At 38.5% G+C, this 20,680-nt stretch overlaps 1 protein-coding gene across 7 annotated transcripts in view; it reads right to left on the bottom strand.

Annotated features, from left to right (window-relative positions):
- fryb (furry homolog b (Drosophila)) overlaps positions 1 to 20,680 on the bottom strand; it is an 85,351-nt gene that overhangs the window by 8,707 nt on the left and 55,964 nt on the right. For 5 of the 7 annotated variants that reach the window (XM_041800986.1, XM_041800981.1, XM_041800982.1 and 2 more), the window contains exons 31-59: positions 20,381 to 20,480; positions 20,108 to 20,279; positions 19,173 to 19,423; positions 18,940 to 19,086; positions 18,659 to 18,827; positions 18,450 to 18,540; positions 18,284 to 18,357; positions 14,720 to 14,870; positions 14,298 to 14,401; positions 10,217 to 10,308; positions 9,959 to 10,052; positions 9,609 to 9,828; positions 9,288 to 9,439; positions 8,923 to 9,110; positions 8,734 to 8,828; positions 6,886 to 7,084; positions 6,563 to 6,784; positions 6,206 to 6,404; positions 5,227 to 5,324; positions 4,419 to 4,589; positions 4,071 to 4,211; positions 3,774 to 3,959; positions 3,443 to 3,607; positions 2,981 to 3,055; positions 2,291 to 2,461; positions 2,082 to 2,090; positions 1,497 to 1,691; positions 1,218 to 1,355; positions 918 to 1,132 (exon numbers count right to left, since the gene is read on the bottom strand). In XM_041800986.1, coding sequence (XP_041656920.1) covers positions 918 to 1,132; positions 1,218 to 1,355; positions 1,497 to 1,691; positions 2,082 to 2,090; positions 2,291 to 2,461; positions 2,981 to 3,055; positions 3,443 to 3,607; positions 3,774 to 3,959; positions 4,071 to 4,211; positions 4,419 to 4,589; positions 5,227 to 5,324; positions 6,206 to 6,404; positions 6,563 to 6,784; positions 6,886 to 7,084; positions 8,734 to 8,828; positions 8,923 to 9,110; positions 9,288 to 9,439; positions 9,609 to 9,828; positions 9,959 to 10,052; positions 10,217 to 10,308; positions 14,298 to 14,401; positions 14,720 to 14,870; positions 18,284 to 18,357; positions 18,450 to 18,540; positions 18,659 to 18,827; positions 18,940 to 19,086; positions 19,173 to 19,423; positions 20,108 to 20,279; positions 20,381 to 20,480 — 4,284 coding nt within the window. The remainder of the gene's footprint in view (positions 1 to 917; positions 1,133 to 1,217; positions 1,356 to 1,496; positions 1,692 to 2,081; positions 2,091 to 2,290; positions 2,462 to 2,980; positions 3,056 to 3,442; positions 3,608 to 3,773; positions 3,960 to 4,070; positions 4,212 to 4,418; positions 4,590 to 5,226; positions 5,325 to 6,205; positions 6,405 to 6,562; positions 6,785 to 6,885; positions 7,085 to 8,733; positions 8,829 to 8,922; positions 9,111 to 9,287; positions 9,440 to 9,608; positions 9,829 to 9,958; positions 10,053 to 10,216; positions 10,309 to 14,297; positions 14,402 to 14,719; positions 14,871 to 18,283; positions 18,358 to 18,449; positions 18,541 to 18,658; positions 18,828 to 18,939; positions 19,087 to 19,172; positions 19,424 to 20,107; positions 20,280 to 20,380; positions 20,481 to 20,680) is intronic. The other 2 variants (XM_041800983.1, XM_041800988.1) reach the window with 1 other exon arrangement.

The following is a 20,680-nucleotide window of genomic DNA, read 5'->3' as shown; positions in this document are numbered from 1 at the left end:
ACGTTGCATTGGTTTAGGAGATTTTAAAGCCAGAATTAGGGAATGCATGTGCATATTTTTCTGATGAAAGCTGCTGACTTGTTGATTGATGCAACCTTTATTGTTATGTTCTGTTTTTTTCTATCATATATGTGAAACCTATCTTGCTGCTGTCTTGGCCAGGACTCCCTTGTAAAAGAGATTTTTGTATCTCGATGGGAATACTCCTGGTCAAAGGTGCAGTGTGTAAAACTGAAAATCAACATCTAGAGGTGGCTTCTAGATTGCATTTCTCTGCTGGAAACTGTGGCAACCAGTTGAATTTAATGTGTATCTGTAATGGGAATACAATACAATACAATACAATAACTTTATTTATCCTTTTTTCCTCTATGTTACCATGGAAACGTAAAAATCCAAGATGGCGGCATCCATCGAGAGGAACCTCCCTATGTATGAATTAAAGGTTTATTCTGAGTTGTTTTTTTTCAAAATAGCTATTTTGAATTTAGATTACTAAAAACTTATTTAGATAGACCGTCTTACAAAATGTTTTGCTTTATTTTACCAAGTTTGTTCAGCTAAATGCTACTAGGCTAAATATTACACACTGCACCTATAAGTAACGGATAAATAATTAATTAAAATAAAAGTGGCAGCACAAACCTGATTCTTATCCCTTATTTACCTTCATTCACTGTATATTGCAAGCAGATGGGAAATCGAGCAATGAGCACCAACCTGGTGACATATGCAAATCCTTTTGCTACGATATTCATTATATATGTTCAAAAAGATTTAAAAAAGACTCCAAGACTACAGTAATACTGGAGTTTTGGTCTCTTGGTCATAAATGTGCTTTTCATAAGAAAACTTCCAGTAAAACAAAACTCCTCCTTGTTTCCTGTTCTTTTTTTACTCCTCTGTGTCACATTCACCTAGGCAGACAGTTGGGGTCTAGAAAGTCCAGCGGTGGTTGGCAGTAGTTTGGATTGAGGCTGCGGTCCAGATTGAGCGGCTGGTCCTGAGGCTGCCCTGGCAGCTCCAGGGTAAAGCTCTCTCCTCCATCTGAGCCTTGCGGGATCTCGTTGGTGCTCAGTGACAGCTCATCATCCTGAGCTTGAGTATCCTCATCATCGCCACACACCCTCCTCTGAGGACACAAAGACAATCAGTTTTCCTCAAGATATTAAAAAAAAAAAAGAATATGCACATGTTAAAGGGTGCTGTTATCCTACATGTAGGCCTCTGAGATCGTCATGGAGTGCGCCTTGGCCAGGTGTGGTTGCGTTGAGGGATTGTGGGTCAGCAGATGTGTCATAAGACGTAGACAGAGAGTCAGTGTGATTGGTTTCCTCTGATGGAGAAGGGTTAGTCTGGAAAATAAAGGCAGAGTAGGAATATCTATAAATTCATTTGACTTTTGGTGTCAAATTGGCTTGTCACCATGACACATAAATTCTTCAGGGTCCAAAGGATGTTTATGTAGTATCAATCCAACAGTTAGAGCTACGCACAAGCTGAGAGTGAGACAGACTCTGGCTGGTTGAAGACTCCTCTTCCTCTGAGGACTCGTCTGAGTCGTGGGGGTCCTCATGCCCCAGACTTGGGGTGCTGCCTGAGTGCTGGCTCTCCTCCAACAAGTCACCCAGTTCTGTGCTGTCCAGCGATCGTCGACGAACCCCCCAATTAAAGTTATCCACTGTCTCGCCCTAGATAGCATATGCACATACACATGGTAGACAAAAAGCAACAGCAGCAGTGAGAAGATTTTCATTTGATCTTCAATATTTCAAATAGTTCTAATATAGAGCATCTGATAAGCACAAGATGCAAAATGAACTGTTATTCATGGCATGAAAATGTGCTGGAAATGCCGTTTCCATCAAAGTTATCATTTTTTTCCTCATAAAGACATTGCAGTGTCACTCATTTTCATTATGGCACATAGCAATAAAGTCAGAAATGTAGTTCTGCAACCAAGCTGTGAGAGCAAAATGAAGCACAATCATCCTTTGTTTTCTTCAGGGGGAAACAAAGGAGCCAGCAACACCACAGCGCTGATAAAAGCAAATGTGAGTGCTCAGTGTGAGAGACCTTACCTGAAGCTCCTGGGCAGCGAGGGGAAGAGAGAGGAGACAAAGTGTTAGACAGAGAGAGAGACAATGAGGAGGGACAGTAATACATTTCAAATATATTATAGTGAAAAAAAGACAGGACGAAAATTAAACACAGTAAGAGATAGAACAGAAGGAAAAAGACAGAAACTTGAAGAGTTCATGAGTGAAATTCAGGTCAAAACAAAGCTCACCTCTCCATCTTCCAGCTCCACGTCCAGGAAGTCAAAGTCTCTGAAAACCCTGAACTGCTGCTCGCTGGCTGTATCGTCCAGCGTGTCCTCTCTGGTTCCACCCTCCTCTGATGACACGCCACTCTCACGCACCTCCATCATGTCCAAGTCGCCACAGGATGAGAAGATCACCTGATGAAAAAAGGACAAGAATCAGAAATACTCAGTACTCCTCATGTGATAAATATATTGAATTATGGGCACTCCAGTGGCCTTTATAAACAAAATTATCATAAAGAAGATAGAAATATACATATATACACATATATATATACATTTTAGGCACAATACAAATATATAACTAAAAAATACAAGAAATAGCAATCAAAAAGAAATATAAGCACTAAACATAATTATGCAACCACTTTATTAGTGAGATTGCACAGCTGAAATAGATAGATAAATAAATGCATAGATAAATAAACAGATAAATTGGTAAGTAAATAAAGGTAGCCATATAACATAATTTACATTCCTGAAGGAATTAGAGGCATTGTCCTCCATTTATATAGATGTACTTTTCATCTTGTTGGGTTTCAAAAAAATTAAAACAAAAAAAAAGCTTACAAGAGAAATGACTTCAGTAGACTTAACTGTTGTAAACAAGCAGACAGTAAAATATTGTAAAGAACATTAACTGAAGTAGCTTACTGATGGGTTCTTGGTAAGTCCAACTTCTTGTCCGCAAAGAGACAAAACGTTCACCAGCTTCTCTCTGGTTCTTTTCTGTATAAAAAAGAAAGACATCAACAAAAGATACACACTGAAACAAAGAGGAATAGTATCTACTGAAGAGCACAGATTTTCTGTTCCTTGGATTGTTTATATAAAGTTGAAGCAGTTTTTTTAACCACCTCTGCATCAGTTAAGCCCAATACTTTAACAGATTTAGCATTTACATTAGCAAATCTGATAGGGTTGTTCTTGCTCTACCATATAAAGGCAAGACGAGTGGGTAGATGTAATAACAGCATGATACTCATACTTTTCATATTTAAGTTTCTATCAAACTTATACTGTAAAACAAAAGCAGAATTGGAAAACCCACTCCAAAAGACTTGTGCTTAGAGCCACAGAAGACAAACACAAAATAAAGTCAGAGTCTCAGTTTACCTGAGATGACTGTGGTCGCTTCCAGCTGACCGGCACCAGGATCGTGTTGGAGTTGGATCCAGAAGAGGTGGAGGAGGTACTGCGGGTAACAGCCATGGCTCTGGCTTTCCCCTCTCGACCCCCTGAGCCCTGGAGCTCATCGAACCGTCTCCCAATCACTGGAGTCTATAAAGAAAACAGTAACAATGTCTTTTAAGTGTAGTCCTTCCTTTTGTCGTTTTCTATGTTGAATTTATCATCTTCCTTTTATTTGTCATAACCTTGTCAACAGTTATTATTATCATTGTCTCTATAAACGTAAACTCCCTATTTCATGTCACTGCTTCCTCACCTCAGAAATATCGAAAGTAAAGTCCAGTGTTTTTCCAGGCAGTGCTTTGGATGAACCATCCCACACCCTGCTGACCTCCAGGTTTGACAGGTCGCCCTGTGAGTGGCCGTACACTGGATGAACCAGGCTGGCAGAGCGCGATACCACCAGTTTCAGTATGTTTAAGGCGTCCTTCCAGTGTATTGTCTATTGAAACACAAAAAGAGAACACAACATAAATGAGGCACACATGTCACACGTATTGTAATAGGGAAATGTTAAAAACAAAGCTTAAACAAAGCACTAAACAACACTTACCTGTACAAATTTTTCAATGGTCTTTGTGACATCAGCGTTGAACTGTTTGACTTGAACAGCTGTCAGGTCCATGTGGCTGAGCAGGCAGTAGATTATCTGGAGAAGGGACTGCTGCATGCTAGGAAGGCCCTTATCCAGCAGCTGTTTGACAGACAGAGAAATTCAGTGAATGTGTGAATAGCATACTGAGCCCATGTGCACTACAGCAGTACTTGCTTTACAAAGTTAGAAAACTCTAACCAAAAGGTATTCAGCAAACCAAAGCCCAATTAAATCCATGAAGCCACACTTGCCACACACGTGTAATCCTAGAATTAAGGTTAATTATACATGTTTTTCACCATTTACCTCAGCCATATAGGTGACCATGTTGAGTGTGATGTCAGAGAAAGCCTCGTGGAGGTAGCGACAAACTACGCTAACCCAAGAGAAAGGATCTCGTGTGTAGGAGCGTGTTTTATAAAGCGTCATCACATGAGCCAGATGGGAGAGCTTTGTGTTCTTCTCTACCAAACACACCTGAGAGAGTGAGAGAGAGAGAGAGAGAGAGAGAGAGAGAAAATAAGAGGAGGAAAAAGGCAGGTACCAGTTAGTGTTATGAGGGACCAATTCAGTTCAATGTAATTGAAACAACTTTATTGATTCCTCCATGGGTAATTGGTTTTGAGCAGTTTGTAGATAAAGACAAAAATATGAAATAACTTACAGATAAATATAAGTTACACAAACGAGGAAAGAATATGAGATGGGATTAAAATGAACACTGGTATAAAGCAGACTGACAAATTAGAAAAACATCTTAATGAACACAAATTAAGGGTGCATTTTAATGAAGGATGAAAAGGCAAAAAACTTTACTGTGATAGCAGCAGAGAAAATATTCTTTAAAAAATCCAGGAGAAAGTTTACTATATTCAGCCTTCTGGGGGATCTGCTGGTTGCAAAAAATGTATATCTTTGTGTCCCATCAGTTATCAAAGTCCAGTTGGCAACAAATTTTGCAGCATAGCAACTGTTGCTCCCACATATTGTCCTTATTTTTGCTTGTATCTGTTACATTGGTTTGTGCCAACTAAAATCTGACCTTTTCCAAGTGGAATTAAAGCAAAAGAAACTAAAATAAACTAGGATAGTCAAAAGACAAATTAGACGATACCTGTGCAATCCTCTCAGCACTCTCCTTACAAAACTGAGTAGGATGGCCAAAGTGCTGTACCAGGTGAGGGAGTAGACAAAGCACATTCAAAGGGAAACCTGAAAACAGAGGAGAAATTTAATTTCAAAATCACACAGATACAAAACACTCTGTGGACTCAATGCAACAGGATTACAACAATAATAATCTCTACTTATTGATTCTACATAGAGAGATGTAGGAGCTGTACAATGAGATTATGATTTTTACTTTGTCAAAGGCTCTGGTAAAACATTTGTAGTCTGAGCTTTATTGACCAATCACATATCAGAAGGATTTGGTGTTTACAGATAAGCATTCTGTGCTGACAACAATCATCAGGCGAAAACTTTCTCTAACCGACAGCATTCTTATGATGCTTTTTTTTGTCTCTGTAAACAAACATCTGCCAACACTGCTAAGAATCAAGCATAGATATAAAATTTAACCTCAAGCCACAAATCTGCTTAAAGCCAATCAGCGATTTGATTTCCTTACTACCTGAAATGCATGAAAAAGGACTGAACCAGACTCTGTTCAAAACAAATGGAACTTAAAAATTGTTTTCTTCTCCTTAGAAGAGACAAAGCTTGACTTTTAACAAATCTGCATCATGATGTTGCTATTTTGGAAAACTTTATGCCACTTAAATATGTGAATACCACATTAAAATCTTTTTTAGACTCACACGAGTGCAAGTAAAGCTGCTGTAACTTACATTACTTTTACTGTTGGACTAAGACTCATTAGACTAATGGCAATACTCCAGGTAAAAAAAAGTAAGAGCCTTACATTGCAGGTATAAACCCAACAAGAAAAAAAATGCCTAGAAGTCAATTAACACTTAAATCTACTGCAGCTTCAGTGGAACTAAAGAAAAATTTACCTTCATTCCAGGAGGCACAAAACACAATGATTGCCAAAGGAGTTATAGATTACAGTAGTGATCTAAAGTGCCTACCTATGGACTGTGAGCTGTCAACAACAGGCACACGCGAGACTGGCGTGAGCTGGCAGAAGAGTTGTAAGGTGAGGTCACAAGTGGCCTGGGATGTAAAACCCTTCAACAAAAGATGCTGAATCCCAGAGAAGCCGCTCCACCTCAGCTGAGCCTGCAGCTTCTCGAGGCGCTCACGGTTCTCTGCTCTGTCTAAGGGCACCTGGGAGGAAAAAAATAACTTAGGTTTATTTGAGACTGAAAGCCTTTGATTATCTAGTGTTAAACTGTAATACATTCTGGATTAGGAGAATTTTTTCCAGTTTTCTCCACATTATAAATCATGTAACCTCTTAGATAAGTACATTACATTTCATTTACCTTTGACAGCAACTTGTGAACAAGGCGAAGTGACATCTGATATTCAAACTCAAAATCTGACTCCATAAGTGACACTGCCACCCAGAACACTGTGGCCAGTATCGATGATGGATGGGAAATATGAGCAGGATCAGAAAGAACGCTTGGGTCAATACGATTGGTCGATGATGTGCAGGAGCCAGGAGTTCTTCCTACTCTGGCCAAACCATGACTGTTACAGGCCTGTAGATTAGAAATAATATTAGACTAAAGGCGTGAGATGGTCTGTGTTTATCCTGTCGTCTGTGGTATTGTTGTATTGAATAAGAATCTTCTTTTCTTGCCTGTATGCGGTCCAGAGTTGCACTGCGAGGAGGATCACTCGCCTGGTAGCCACACTCCCCAAACTTTTTGGGTACAGAGTAGGAGCGCTGGTGCCGCTGGGATGAAAGGCCGACAAACCCAGGTCCAGGGAAGTTTAACTGACCTGTGCTCTTTCTGTTCATCAGTTTGTCACTGGTCACAAAGTCTGGTGAAGATGTCCTGAAAATCAGCACAGTAAGATTCAATATATCTAAATATGTAAATGTGTAGGATAAGGCTAGAGATACAACTACATTTGCGTTTGACATCAGGGTTCCTGCACACTTTCAAAAATCAACATTTTTTTCTAAGCTTTGTTTTGAATTTCTTAGAACTAAACTGAGAAAAAAATTATACTTCTTTATGCACAGCAAATGGTCAAAAAATAAAGGTACGAGAGTTTCCTCAGCACACTGGTAATTTGTTTTAAGGTACTAATCATGAAATGTCAATTTGTGTGGGACATTTTTGGATTGTACATGCCCAAATCTGATTATTTCTGGTCCATTTAATACCTCTATTTCATCAATATATCATATGGTGAAACTTATGATATATTTTCAGGTGTGCTAACCTGATGCTAAACGGTTTTGTCATCAAAAATGAAAATTACATTTTTTCTCAGGGCGGACCTGTCAAAATAAGGGGGGCCTGTACAGATTTTTTTTAAGTGGAGGAAGGATGATTAAAATAATATAAAATTGACCAGAAAACAATGACTTGATGAAGATATGTCACAGGCAAAGTGCCATTTAAAATTCAAGATGATTCGCAAGAACAGTTACACTTGTTGTGGCTTAAAATGTCGTAAGTCCATTTTAAAAAAGTTCTTAAAAGTTCTAAGGCACACACATCCCAAAGGGTTGAGTACTGGGTGCTGAACCATAAAATATATCAGGCAAAAGTCCATTTTAAGACTCTTTTAGACTTTTCAGGGACACGCAAGAACCCGCGACATGTTGGCTGTTCACATCTTAAAAAACGAACACAGCTATGACGTAAGATGCAGTATGAACATACATGACCAGTAGGAGGAGTATGGAGACAGAAGATGAGCCTGAGTCAAGCACAATCATCTACGCTTAAATACTGTGTTTTTGACACTGAAAACCATGTCTGTATAACTCAAACTAGCTTGTTAAAAATACATTTTTAAGAGGTCAACATTTAAAACTGTATAAAGGTTCAATGAGTACCTTGTGAACTGTTGACTTTCAAGAAAGTAAGTCCGTAAATGCATTGGTATTAGTTTAGTTTTTCATCAAATACATGTCTAACAAACTGATGTTGACATTATAAAGATAACACACTAAACAGTCTTTAGGGCACCCTACGTCTTCAAACTGCTGTAGAAACCACATCTACAAACTGCAGTCAGCCCAAAGTCACCAGTTAACAAGGTAACCCATTAAACCACAACACTGGGTCTCCATTTGTGGAGGTATATGAAAAGACGCAGAGTGCAGACAGCATGTTCTGACCACCAGTCATCAGTCTGAGCTGAGCTAATAAAGCTTTAGATAAGTAATGTTTTTATTTTAGTTTTTGTCCCAAATGCCTCATCAAATGTCTCCATGGTTGTACTTCAGATCCCAAACATCAGGTAACTCTATACAGCCTGAGCTCTCTTGTCTGCCCTCTAGTGGTGTCCTCCAGTAACACCCGTCCCCTATAGGAATGTAACTTTAGAAGCTCATGGTGCAGCTGGATAAATACGCAAGCGCAAGGTTAGGCAGCAAGCGTGTCTCCAGCTCCGGATGTCCTTGTATAAAATGAAACTCAAAGGCTACCTTGATTCATTTTTTTACCCATAAAGAGCAGAGACCTACCTTGTTAGAGCTGCCATAAGGTCACTGTTTTTCAGACATTCAGCTAGATTCACCACCACTGACTCCAGTGTCAACAGCACCTCCATCACATAGCCCTACACGCAAAAAAGGCAAACACATAAGCACCAAAATGCACCATAGAGTAAACTAAAAGTTGTAATATTCCCTCACTCTCTAGCTTACTCTCACCTGCACTTCGTCTCCGTGTTCTCCCACCACTTCAACCAGGCGTGAGACCAGGTCAGCGACTGCATGGTTATTGATTGGCTGTTTCAGGGCTCTGAAGATCTGGAAAGAGCGCCCGGCATAGTGACGTGACGAGCTGCAGAGAGCTGTTTGTAAAGCCACATCGCTCAGCTGCTGCTCCAGGTGGAAGTCTGTACAAACAGATGGATCAATGGCATATTAGAATAAAAAGAAACACATTTAACCATCTGTATTTTGAATAAGATTTAGATTTCAGAAGTGAATGAAGTGCTCACAAGGTAATACATAAATCCTGGTAATTTTAAAACATAGGAAAAAAGTATGGCATGAGTAGCGTTGTTTCCCACCTGACTTGGACTCCTTGAAGACAGAGATGACGTGGCGTAGGAAGTTGGAGAGCTGCTCCGCACTCTTAGAGTTAGGGTTCTTTGGTGTAATGTCCTCGTGCACCCACAGCGGCCCAAACGCTCTGAGCAATGACAACACAGTACTCCAGGCACTGTATACCCACCACCAGTAGCACCATATACACATTACACCAGCACTTGAACAAGTGAGCCACATACACAGTGAGATTTTCACTGTCACATCCACACAACAAACACACCTCCAAGAAAATATGTCCACCTAAAATTCCTCATAACATCACTGGGAGTGTGTGTTCATACCTAGTGGAGAGAAACTCAATGAGTTTGTTTGTCTTCTCGTCCGTCTCATTGGTTGTGTCTTCCAGGTCCTCCAGGTCATCAGGAGTCACTAGGGGCAAATTTCCAACACTGCCTGCAGTGCTGCCGCCACCCAGACTGGCAGAAGAGGAGTTTGAAGTGGAGCTGAGGCCGGAGTCCACGACTGGAGATGCCTGCCATTCTCGTAGAAAGTCAGGTGCATCTAAAGAAACATGAGCAAAGAAATGAACTACTTGCTTTGCATGCTATATCAAATCATTTGCAGTTTCAAGTATTTTTACAGGCATTTTGCTGAACAAACTGATAGAACAGGCCTTTATTTTCAAACTTACGGGATTGCTGGTACTCAGTGTGGTAGCTTGACTTGATGGTAAGAGTTTTGTTGTCGCTGATCTCCCTGGTCAGCATCAGAACGGAGGCTATGACCTTGAAAAGACAACAAAAGGTTCCTTAAGTAGCTATTGAAGTTAAGCAGAAAAGTGTTTGACTTATTTTGACAGTATGGCTTTTACGGTCACTGTGCATGATAGTTGAATTAAATATGCCTTTAAAATGGCAAATAACAACACATTTTTGGATCACACTCTGACCTGGAAATTGTTGTTGCAGGAGAGGGCGATGAGGAGGTGGAGAAGGAGACGCTTGCTGTGTTCATAGACCTCTGGCCTGTAGTGGTCCAGACCTGTCCAGTACAGAAAAGAACCACTTAGACAAAAACTAGACTCAGATATGAAAAGAAAAAGAAAATTTTCACTTTCCTTTCTTCACTTTTTGTGAATCATATCAAACTGCAAATCTATCTTTCTCCGTAAATAGACAGTTTCTAAATGACCAAAACTTTAAAGGCAAAGTAAACAGAAATGATGAATTGCAAGATGCCGTGAAGGTGTGCAGTTTCAAAAAAACCCACTTGTGCAAGAGCTTGTTGTATCATAGTGCCTGCAGTGACAATCTTGAACCAAGAGTAAACTTCTCATGTATAGCATCTACCAGCTTTTTGTAACATTATCTCTTTAAATCTCCAGTAAAATATTTCAGGGACAACACAAATGAGCTTTTGGACAGCTCATGCCCACAGTAACACATGCTGGATCTATAACAAACATCCTAAACTCAAACTTTGCAAGTACCTAGAATATGCAGAGTACATCCTACTGCAGGAAAAACATTCAGTTGTATACACAGTGCTTAACAAATTTATTAGACCACCTGTCATATTTGTCTCAAAGACCATCCAGCATCATGAAGTGCTTTAATGCGGACTCTTTCATTTTCACTGAGCTCTCCACATTTTACCATTTTTGAACATGATTTTTGTCACTGGAGCTTCATGTGAAAGTTCAGTAAGATTAAAGGAATGTCTAAATCAATTCCAAATTTTCAATGAGTGAATGATGATAGGGTTTGAAGTAAAAGCTGTAATTGGTTAAGTGACATTTTTGAGCAAAGAAAAGATGTCAAGGAAAATTTAGCAGATGCGGCAACTAACATTTTCCAGCTGGGACTGGTGTCGTCATTCCTCATCCAGTAAAGTAAAGCTCTAATCTTGGTTGTCCGGTAATATTGCATGAAATTAGGAAGTGCCATTCCTCCTTGTGTATGGGGTCTCTGCAATATATTTCTATTTATCCTTGGCACTGTTTTGCTCCATATGAATGAAGGTATTTTATTGTTCAGCTTATAGAAAAAAGATTTGGTTAAAAAAACTGGAAGATACTGAAACAAATAAAAATATTTAGGAAGGAGCGGGGCAGGAGTGTGTCCACGTTTTAAAAGAAAGCAATTTGTGAGCAACTTTGACCCAAGGGGGTAAGTGCTGCTGTGACACAAGATAATTGTCTGTTCTGAAATGCACATTTTTTTTGGTTAAGGCCTTTATATAGATTTTTTACACATATATAACAAAAAGACAATCAACAACAACAACACGAAAGGACAGAGAGGAACAAAAAAACAAACTGCCCACTACCCCATTTCTCATCACTTAACCTGCCTTTAATAAACAAAAAAACATTCAGTTGTATACACAGTGCTTAACAAATTTATTAGACCACCTGTCATATTTGTCTCAAAGACCATCCAGCATCATGAAGTGCTTTAATGCGGACTCTTTCATTTTCACTGAGCTCTCCACATTTTACCATTTTGAACAGGAATGAGGGATTTCAAATTGAATTCACCCAAATTTGAGCCGGCTCACTGGGCTTCTCTGAGAAGTCAGAAATTAATCAAGCATAACATTCAACCACTAAAACTCATTTTTCTCTTCAGGAATGCAAGTAAATAACTATAATTTGACATATTAATCAACAAATATTAATGTGCTGTACTATTTTTTCAGTTTTTATGTAAATCAATCAATCAGTCAATTTGAAAATTCATGGATAACAATAATAATTGTATTTTAGCATTAAAAATATCATTTCAGTTAAACAGCTTCAACATATTGGTGTATCAACCATTGCAGAAACATAAAAAATGATTTTGGTAATTACCAATGCTGTTAATTTAGGGCAGCTGTAGCATAAACCTTACTTTGGTTAGGGTGGTCTAATAAATTTGTTAAGCACTGTATATATATATATATATATATATATATATATAAATCAGATTTCTTCCTTCTACATATGATGAACATTACATACGAATGTTACACGAATATAAAAAAAAAAAAATTAATAGACAAGGAGAAAAGAAAATGATAAAAAAAGATTAAATAAATAAATAAATAAAAAGGGGTACTACATTATACTGTCAGCTGTCATTTTTTTTTAACAAAAGACATACATGGTCGCCAAGCAACATAAAAATTTCTTGCTGCACCTTCTGATAGTATATCTGATCTTTTCTAGGTGCACAAGACACATAGCCTCCCTTATCCACTGACCATATGTTGGGGGAACAGTGTCCTTCTATTTAGAAAGAATTAGTCTTCGCGCTAAAAAGGGAACAAAAGGCAATCATATTTCTCTGACATACATTAAGATGGATGTCTCCTGGGATAACACCAAACAAGGAAATTAATGGAGAGGGATCTACTCTTGTACCACATATTTTAGAACAGGTCTCAAATATGGAGCACCAGTATCTACAAAGCTTAGGGAATGACTAAAACATATGTAGTATTGTGGCAGGAGCTCGTTTACAACGATCACATGTAGGGTCAAGATCTTTTTTGAATTTAGCTAGTTTATCTTTAGACCAATGTAACCAGTGCACCACTTTAAACTGAATTATAGTATGATGAAGGTATACTGAAGAGGAGTAAATCCTTGCCTGCTGCCGTATAGTCTCTGGAATTGTTTCACCTAAATCTATCTCCCATTTATTCTTTAGACAATCCAAACTAATTAGATTTTGTGAGCTAATGAGTGCATACATTTTTCCAGTAATCTGTTTAGTGACTGTTTTACATTTAAAAATTGAATCTAACAGAGAAACTGAGGGATGTTGAGAGAAACAGGCTGAGTTAGATGCTACAAAGTGTCTTATTTGTAGAAATCTGAATTGCCAATTGTGAATTTCTGTGACAGCTGTTCAAAAGATGGAAACACACCATCCACATAAAGTTCAGACAACATGCCCATTCCCATATTTGACCATTTATCAAATACCTCATCCATCAATGATGGGGGAAACATGATTTTTGTCACTGGAGCTTCATGTGAAAGTTCAGTAAGATTAAAGGAATGTCTAAATTAATTCCAAATTTTCAATGAGTGAATGATGATAGGGTTTGAAGTAAAAGCTGTAATTGGTTAAGTGACATTTTTGAGCAAAGAAAAGATGTCAAGGAAAATTTAGCAGATGCGGCAACTAACATTTTCCAGCTGGGACTGGTGTCGTCATTCCTCATCCAGTAAAGTAAAGCTCTAATCTTGGTTGTCCGGTAATATTGCATGAAATTAGGAAGTGCCATTCCTCCTTGTGTTTGGGGTCTCTGCAATATATTTCTATTTATCCTTGGCACTGTTTTGCTCCATATGAATGAAGGTATTTTATTGTTCAGCTTATAGAAAAAAGATTTGGTTAAAAAAACTGGAAGATACTGAAACAAATAAAAATATTTAGGAAGGACATTCATTTTGATCACATTAATCCTTCCACCTAAAGACATAGGCAGGGGGTCCCAGCGCTCAATGTCCTGTTCAAGACTTGATAACAGAGGTGGAAAGTTAGCCTTAAACAGATCCTTATGCTTACGAGTAACCTATATACCTAGGTATCTAATTTTCTCTTTACTTACTTTAAAAGGGGTTGAACCATAAACTGATTAATCTACAAATGTGATGAGCATCTCTGAAATGCCCATTTTGTTGAGAGATCAATCCTCCAACTCTCACGCTATGAGCTGAATGGACGTCACAGGAAACAATGACACACCTCTGCGTTATTCTTGGTGTAGGTATGTAAACAAAAAGGACAGTAAAAGGTGATCTTTGATCATATCGTTGTTGTTCAAATTTCTTCTGTCCAGCTGATGAATGATAAGAGCAAGAGATGCTGGAAAACTCTCTGAGTTTATGTGGCTAGCCAGCCAACTAGTCCAGTTTTAACATAATTTTAAAATTATCTTAATCAAATTTAAACCTTCATTCCTGGAAAAAAATGACATCAAGAAAGGGGTGAAATAAAGTTAACGTATGTGCATGTTGTGTTTTGTTCACTTACCCAAGAAAAGCGCATGTAGTAGCAGGGGCAGGTGTAAAGCCCAGTCCTCTCTCACACTGTGATCCACCACCATTTCAGTCATGAAGATTACTGCGATGTTACACCTGCAAACCAGCACATATTTATACATAATAATTACACAAAATATATATTTTTGTAAAGGTTAATCTGTAATTCCTTGTGATAGCCATTCTTTGTGTAGCAGAGAAGCTGGCTTGGTGTCATTTCATGGAGGAGTTCATCAGAACAGCTGCAAGGAGGTATACCTTTATCCCATCATTGCGAGAAAAAAACTTCACCATGCTGACTCCGACTGCCAATTTGTCTGGGTGATAGGATCATCACTTTCCCAACTCTGGGTCTTGAGCTCTTTCAGAGACGTTGATCTGTGCTGTGTGGTCATGTTTGTGTTTGTACTGTACCTGTGCAGTGGCCCTCTGGGTGTGATGGTTTCCGGGAGGTAATCGACCAGTGGAGCCCAGCAGCCTCCGTTAACAGGCATGGGTAACGGCTGAGGATGATTGGTCTCCAGAACACCCAGAAGCCAACCAGCATACGGTGGGAGAGGATCATCTACAAAAACATCATACTTAGTGAAAAGATATATATATATATATATATATATACACACAGTATATACAGTGCTTAACAAATTTATTAGACCACCTGCCTCAGAGACCATCCAGCATTATGAAGTGCTTTAATGCAGACTCTTTCATTTTCACTGAGCTCTCCACGTTTTACCATTTTGAACAGGAATGAGGAATTTTAAACTGAATTCACCTTTTTAAACCCAAATTTGAGCCGGCTCACTGGGCTTCTCTGAGAAGTCAGAAATTAATCAAGCATAACATTCAACCACTAAAACTCATTTTTCTCTTCAGGAATGCAAGTAAATAACTATAATTTGACATATTAATCAACAAATATTAATGTGCTGTACTACTTTTTCAGTTTTTATGTAAATCAATGAATTTGAAAATTCATGGATAAAAATATTAATTGTATCTTAGCATTAAAAATATCATTTGGGTTAAAGATCTTCTACATATTGGTGTATTAACCGTTGCAGAAACATAAAAAATGATTTTGGTTTTACCAGTTTTTACCAATGCTGTTAATTTAGGGCAGCTGTGGCATAAACCTTACTTTTGGTGGTGGTCTAATAAATTTGTTAAGCACTGTATATATATATATATTTCTGTTTTGTCCACATCTGACTGCCTTACTGATGAAGATCCTTTTTTTAATAGCACCATCATTTATTGTTGTTTTCAAAGTTGACAATATTCTTCAATATCAGTCTTTAAGGATCTTAAATATGCATCTCTGAGATTGTCTCATCTATGGTATTATTTGTTTTGTATTAATTTGTTCAAAAGTGCTTTACAAATGAAGTTTCATGATTGAAATGCTTACTGATAGTTTTTTTTTACTTACAAAACAAACCAGACCACCAGGGTCGATGGTGACTTACTGCACAGTAATTTAATGTCTACAACTGTTGCCAGGTTGTATGTGTCAAAGAGATTATGAGTGCACCAGAGAGGAGCTTTGTCGTGTTTTTCACATCAAAGATTCACAGTGGGTGATATTTCTGGAAGTTCAAAAGGGCAGGGCGCGTTATATTTTTTCAGAAAACACTACTTAAACATGTACAGGATAAGATAGCAGACTACTTCATACACAGGGGTCACTAAAATCAACACTTACTCAAAGTTCCTTTGAGAAAAAAGCTTTTTAAACTATGGACCCAGCTTGATTCTTGGCTGGTTACAGCTCTGTTTGGTAACATGCCGACTGCAGCAGTAGCAGACTCATACGAGGGCATGTCCTGACACAGACGCCTGCTAAAGATAGACTGGTACCATCAGTGTAGATGAGGTTAAATCTGTAGCTGTGTCAAGGGGGGACACATGGTGGGCTTTGGCTTGTCTCCAAAAACATGCTTGATTTACAACTTCAACACAAACATCAAAAAACAAACTGTAGTGAATGACACAGTATATGATGCAGAGTCCTATTTAAAACAACACTGATTGTCACTCTGAATGGTAATGTAAATATAAGGATAACTTGGCATTTTAAAAGTAACAACTCTGAAATATATTAGGGAAGTAAACTTTGCACTAAAAGTAACGAAATTTGTGTTTGGTAGATTATTTCTTTGTTGTAACAATGCTTCTTGGCAATAAATCTTATACCGTTGGAAAGCGTGTTTATTTCCCTTTTAAATGGTGCCACATTTGTAAGGAACATGCATTTGTTGGATGAGCAGCAGAGCTGAGTATGTGGGTTTTGCCCATGAAAAATTTGCCAAATCTTCTCTGCCAATGCCAAACAGCTTATTTTGTTGTTGCTACTGACTTGTTTTGGCACCTGATAGGCAGCACCTGTGAGCATGGGCCCTGCTACAGTGGTCAGTAGGTGTCTGCTCCAAGAATTGACATGCCACATTTGACTGACCTGGACAGGGCCTGTGCAATAGGGCATCTTCAAGCTGGTGTTCCGCAAAATTGGCAAATTTTTCATGGGCGCAACCCACATACTCAGCTCTGCTGCTCATCCCACAAATGCATGATCCTTACAAATGTGGCACCATTTAAAAGGGAAATAAACTGACTTTCCAACGGTATAAGATTTATTGCCAAGAAGCATTGTTACAACAAAGAAATATTCTACCAAACACAAATTTCCTTACTTTTTGTGCTAACTGTATTTAGCTAGTAATAGTGTTTAATTATCAAGTAATTCCTTGTTATTTTGTTGCAATTCTCTGGTATCTGAGTAGTGTTTTACTCTAACATTAACCTTAACCCAAATCCTAAAAATTACTTAAAAATTTTTCAGGGAGGACTTACCGCCTTATTGCCAGAGAATTGCCATAACATTACAAGGGTTAGAGAAAGAGGGTTAGGGTAAAATAGCACCTATTTAGCAGAGAGTTGAAATGGTATTACAAGAAATTGCTTGATAATTAATATGTTGATACAAGGTAAATACTTCCTTAATATAACCAAGTTATTTCTTGGTAAAATACAACTACTTACATTGTAATTACCACCTTATCCTTGAGAAATTACTAGATAATTATTACTTATTACTATAAAATTATAAGGTTATTAGGGCCCACTAAAATAAAGTGCTCCCAATATTCTACTATTTCAGACATGTGACTACTATAACCTCCCTCACGACAGTGGACAGCAGAGTTATTGCTGTTGACATAAGGCTACCATGCATTCTAGTCAACAATTACATTTCAGGTGTATTTTGGAGCATGTAAAAGAACCAAAAGACCCATAGAAGAGTTAGCCTTCTTAATTCAAATGTCAGTGACACTGACAAATGAGCCTAGCCACCTTGAGGGCGCTCACAAACTGTGAAACTTGCCATGACCAGACTGAAAGAGTGGCTTCTCCATACATATTAAGTGACATTATAAAATACATAAACCTGAATGCCTATGCAGCACAGATGTGTGAACACTTTTTATTTTATCATTAAAATTTTAAAATATGCTCTTCAGACATGTATATAATGTAAATTACACAGAGGCATTCATGAGTACTTTTTGTTTCAACACCTCATTCAGTTGAAAGGTGCAAGTGAACAGTGGAACATATTAAACCTTGAGAATGGAGCTAAAGAGCTAAAGAAATACTCTTGTTTACAAATCCCCAGTGATAATCTTTGTAGTGTGCATTTTGTAAAAGGAGAAGTTTAGAAAGCTTTAAATGTCAGAGTTAGATACCAGCAAATCATTTTACATAGCAATGTTTACTTTGCAACAGAAGCACTGTATGCACTAATGCCAACACGTCCCTTTTGGCACCCAGGCTGTGGTGAGGCAGACATTGTGAGGTCACTTGCAATAGATCTATAAAGAGTATTATTATCAACAAGCCAGGAGTCTGAGAAAGTTAATATCAATACTGTCCAGTCATTTGTCACTATCATTCCCATGAGAACCAAAGAGAACTTACTCTTTTCGTCTTCATAGGAGCCTCCTGAGCTGTTGCTGTAGCGAGACTCCAGTCTGTTATGAGCCCTAGCCCTCCTGAGAAGATGCATGACATGCAAAGTTTATCTCTGAAGTGTAGAGCTAAATGCAACTGCATAAGTAAAAATTAAGATTATACTAATAGTTACCGTTCTTCACTCTCTCTGCACAGCTTGCTCTCATCTGTGTCTGCCAGATTGTCCTGACCAGCCACCACAGTGTTACTACTGGAGGTAGTTCCTAGACAAGAGACAAAAGAACAATCATGAGTGCACTGATTTCCTGCCAAAAGCCCAGCTTTGAAAGTTGGTTCTGCATAATTTGACATTGCAGAGTATTTGAGAATGATTCCTCTCACCTGTCTGTGAAGTGGAGGCTTTGTTGCTGGCAGCAAAGCGATAAAAAGGAGGGTTATCGCAGTGCAGGACCACAGGGTTGACCGGGTCTGTCTGCTGCAGCTCAAACAAGAGCTCCTCCATGGTCTGGATTGTGTTGTTACGACACAGGTAAATCACCACCTTCTTGATCTAAAAGCAGACAAATATATAAAATGATTTTTTTTATCAATAAATCCTCTTGGAAACTGTGAATTTCCACTGTACAGTAGAGCAGTGTGGCTTGTGTTCAAGCTACACTTACATATGGCAGCAGTGTTGTGTCACTACTGACTCCACACAGGCTGATGAGGAACTGCAAAGTGATCCGTAAGTTGTTGCTCCATCTCTCATTTGTTACCAGTGCATTCCAAGCATTCTCAATCTCCTGGCCAGGAACTTCGTCTCCATACTGATAATGTAAGAAAAAACATGTTACAGCACATCAGTTTTTAATTGATTTTACATATTAAAAAAAACACAAATATGGCCGCTTACCTTGGCAGTCATGAACATGAGGTTGTTCAGCACAAGCGAGGTTGCCTGCAGGGATCCCCAGCCATTTCCTCGCAGACAGGGGGACAGACCCTGACCTTGGCTGTGGGGCTCTTCTTCTGGTGTGCAGGGGCTGGAGGCAGGTGGCATGAGCCCAGTGTCCACTAGCTCAATGTTACTCAGCCAGGGTAGCAGGTAAGAGAGCATGATCTGTCTGCCGTTAGGGTGTGTGGTCGGGAAACGTTGGCTCACCTCTGCACAAGATAAAAATGTGAAAAAATGTATGTATCTATTATTTCATTCTATTTCTATCTTCTATTTATGGTGCATTTCTTAATGCAGATCTTATAAAAAGTGGGAAACGGATGTCAGTTGTGGTGCGTCTCTGTTAACATGTGGACTGTTGTTGCTATATAGTATGGGATGGGATGGGATATATAGTAACTCATGGCATGGCATGATAAAGTATTTCATGGTATGGTATGGTATGGTATGGTATTACCTCAATTTTAATGAAAAACAACCTAAATGGGTTCTGTGTCTTCAAGAATTATTTTCAATGCATCCAATCTCTTCTGAAATGTTTTTTTTAGTCTTTGCTTTTCATTTTATGACCTGCCTGTTTTGCTATCCTTGTGAAGCACTCTGTAGTTGATTTTGAAAAGGGCTTTATAAGTAAAGCTCAATGAGAGCTTCAATATTATGCAACTACTAAGCATTCAGAAAATCAAACAAAAATGTCTCAATAATGCAACTTCTGAAACACTTCTTATCTGATTCAGTGTTTGCTTTTGAAACATCGTAAAAAGGGACATTAAAAGGTCGAGTGTGGAGTTATAGTATTTACATCAGCAGCATGCATTGGGTAGTGCCAACATAATACACGTATGATACTGCTCTTTGCATCTGTACTCAAGACACAACAGATGCTAATGTACCTGAGAAGAGAGGCAGAGTGAGCTCGGGGTACATGCTGGCCAGCTGGATTGAGAGTTGAGATAGGTTGACGCTGTATAGTGGAGGCAGGGGGCCGTGTGTTCCATATAAAATATTACCAGGTTTCTGCTCCACCATGCGTTTAGAGTATGCACACAGTTTAGACTCAAGCACCTGCAGAAACATTATATCGACTTTACTGCTAATATTCACAGACATGTTTTGTGCAATTAAGAAATATTTCAAATGAGGAGTGAGATCTTCACTATATATACCTGCATCAGCTGCATGGAGATCTCGTATATTTCTCTGCTGGTGTCTGAAGCCTTGAACAACACCAGATTGAGCAAAGTCACAAGGTCACATGGATAATTCCTGGTAGAGACAACAGTCATTCATTATAGATTATGGTGAAAACTTACTTTATAAGTGTTAAAATGGCTGTGGACAATCTACGAAATACACTGCAACCAAAACAAGACTTTTGGGACTAGCTTTTTTCCTAAATGATTTATATTTTCAATCATAACTACATTTTATAGTTAACCTAAACCTCTACATGGGAGTTTTTAAGC

Source organism: Cheilinus undulatus, linkage group 12 (genome assembly GCF_018320785.1).
Source record: "Cheilinus undulatus linkage group 12, ASM1832078v1, whole genome shotgun sequence".
In the NCBI taxonomy this organism is placed as follows: Eukaryota; Metazoa; Chordata; class Actinopteri; order Labriformes; family Labridae; genus Cheilinus; species Cheilinus undulatus.
Note: the sequence above shows the minus strand (reverse complement) of the source record. Positions and strands in the feature narration are given on the sequence as shown.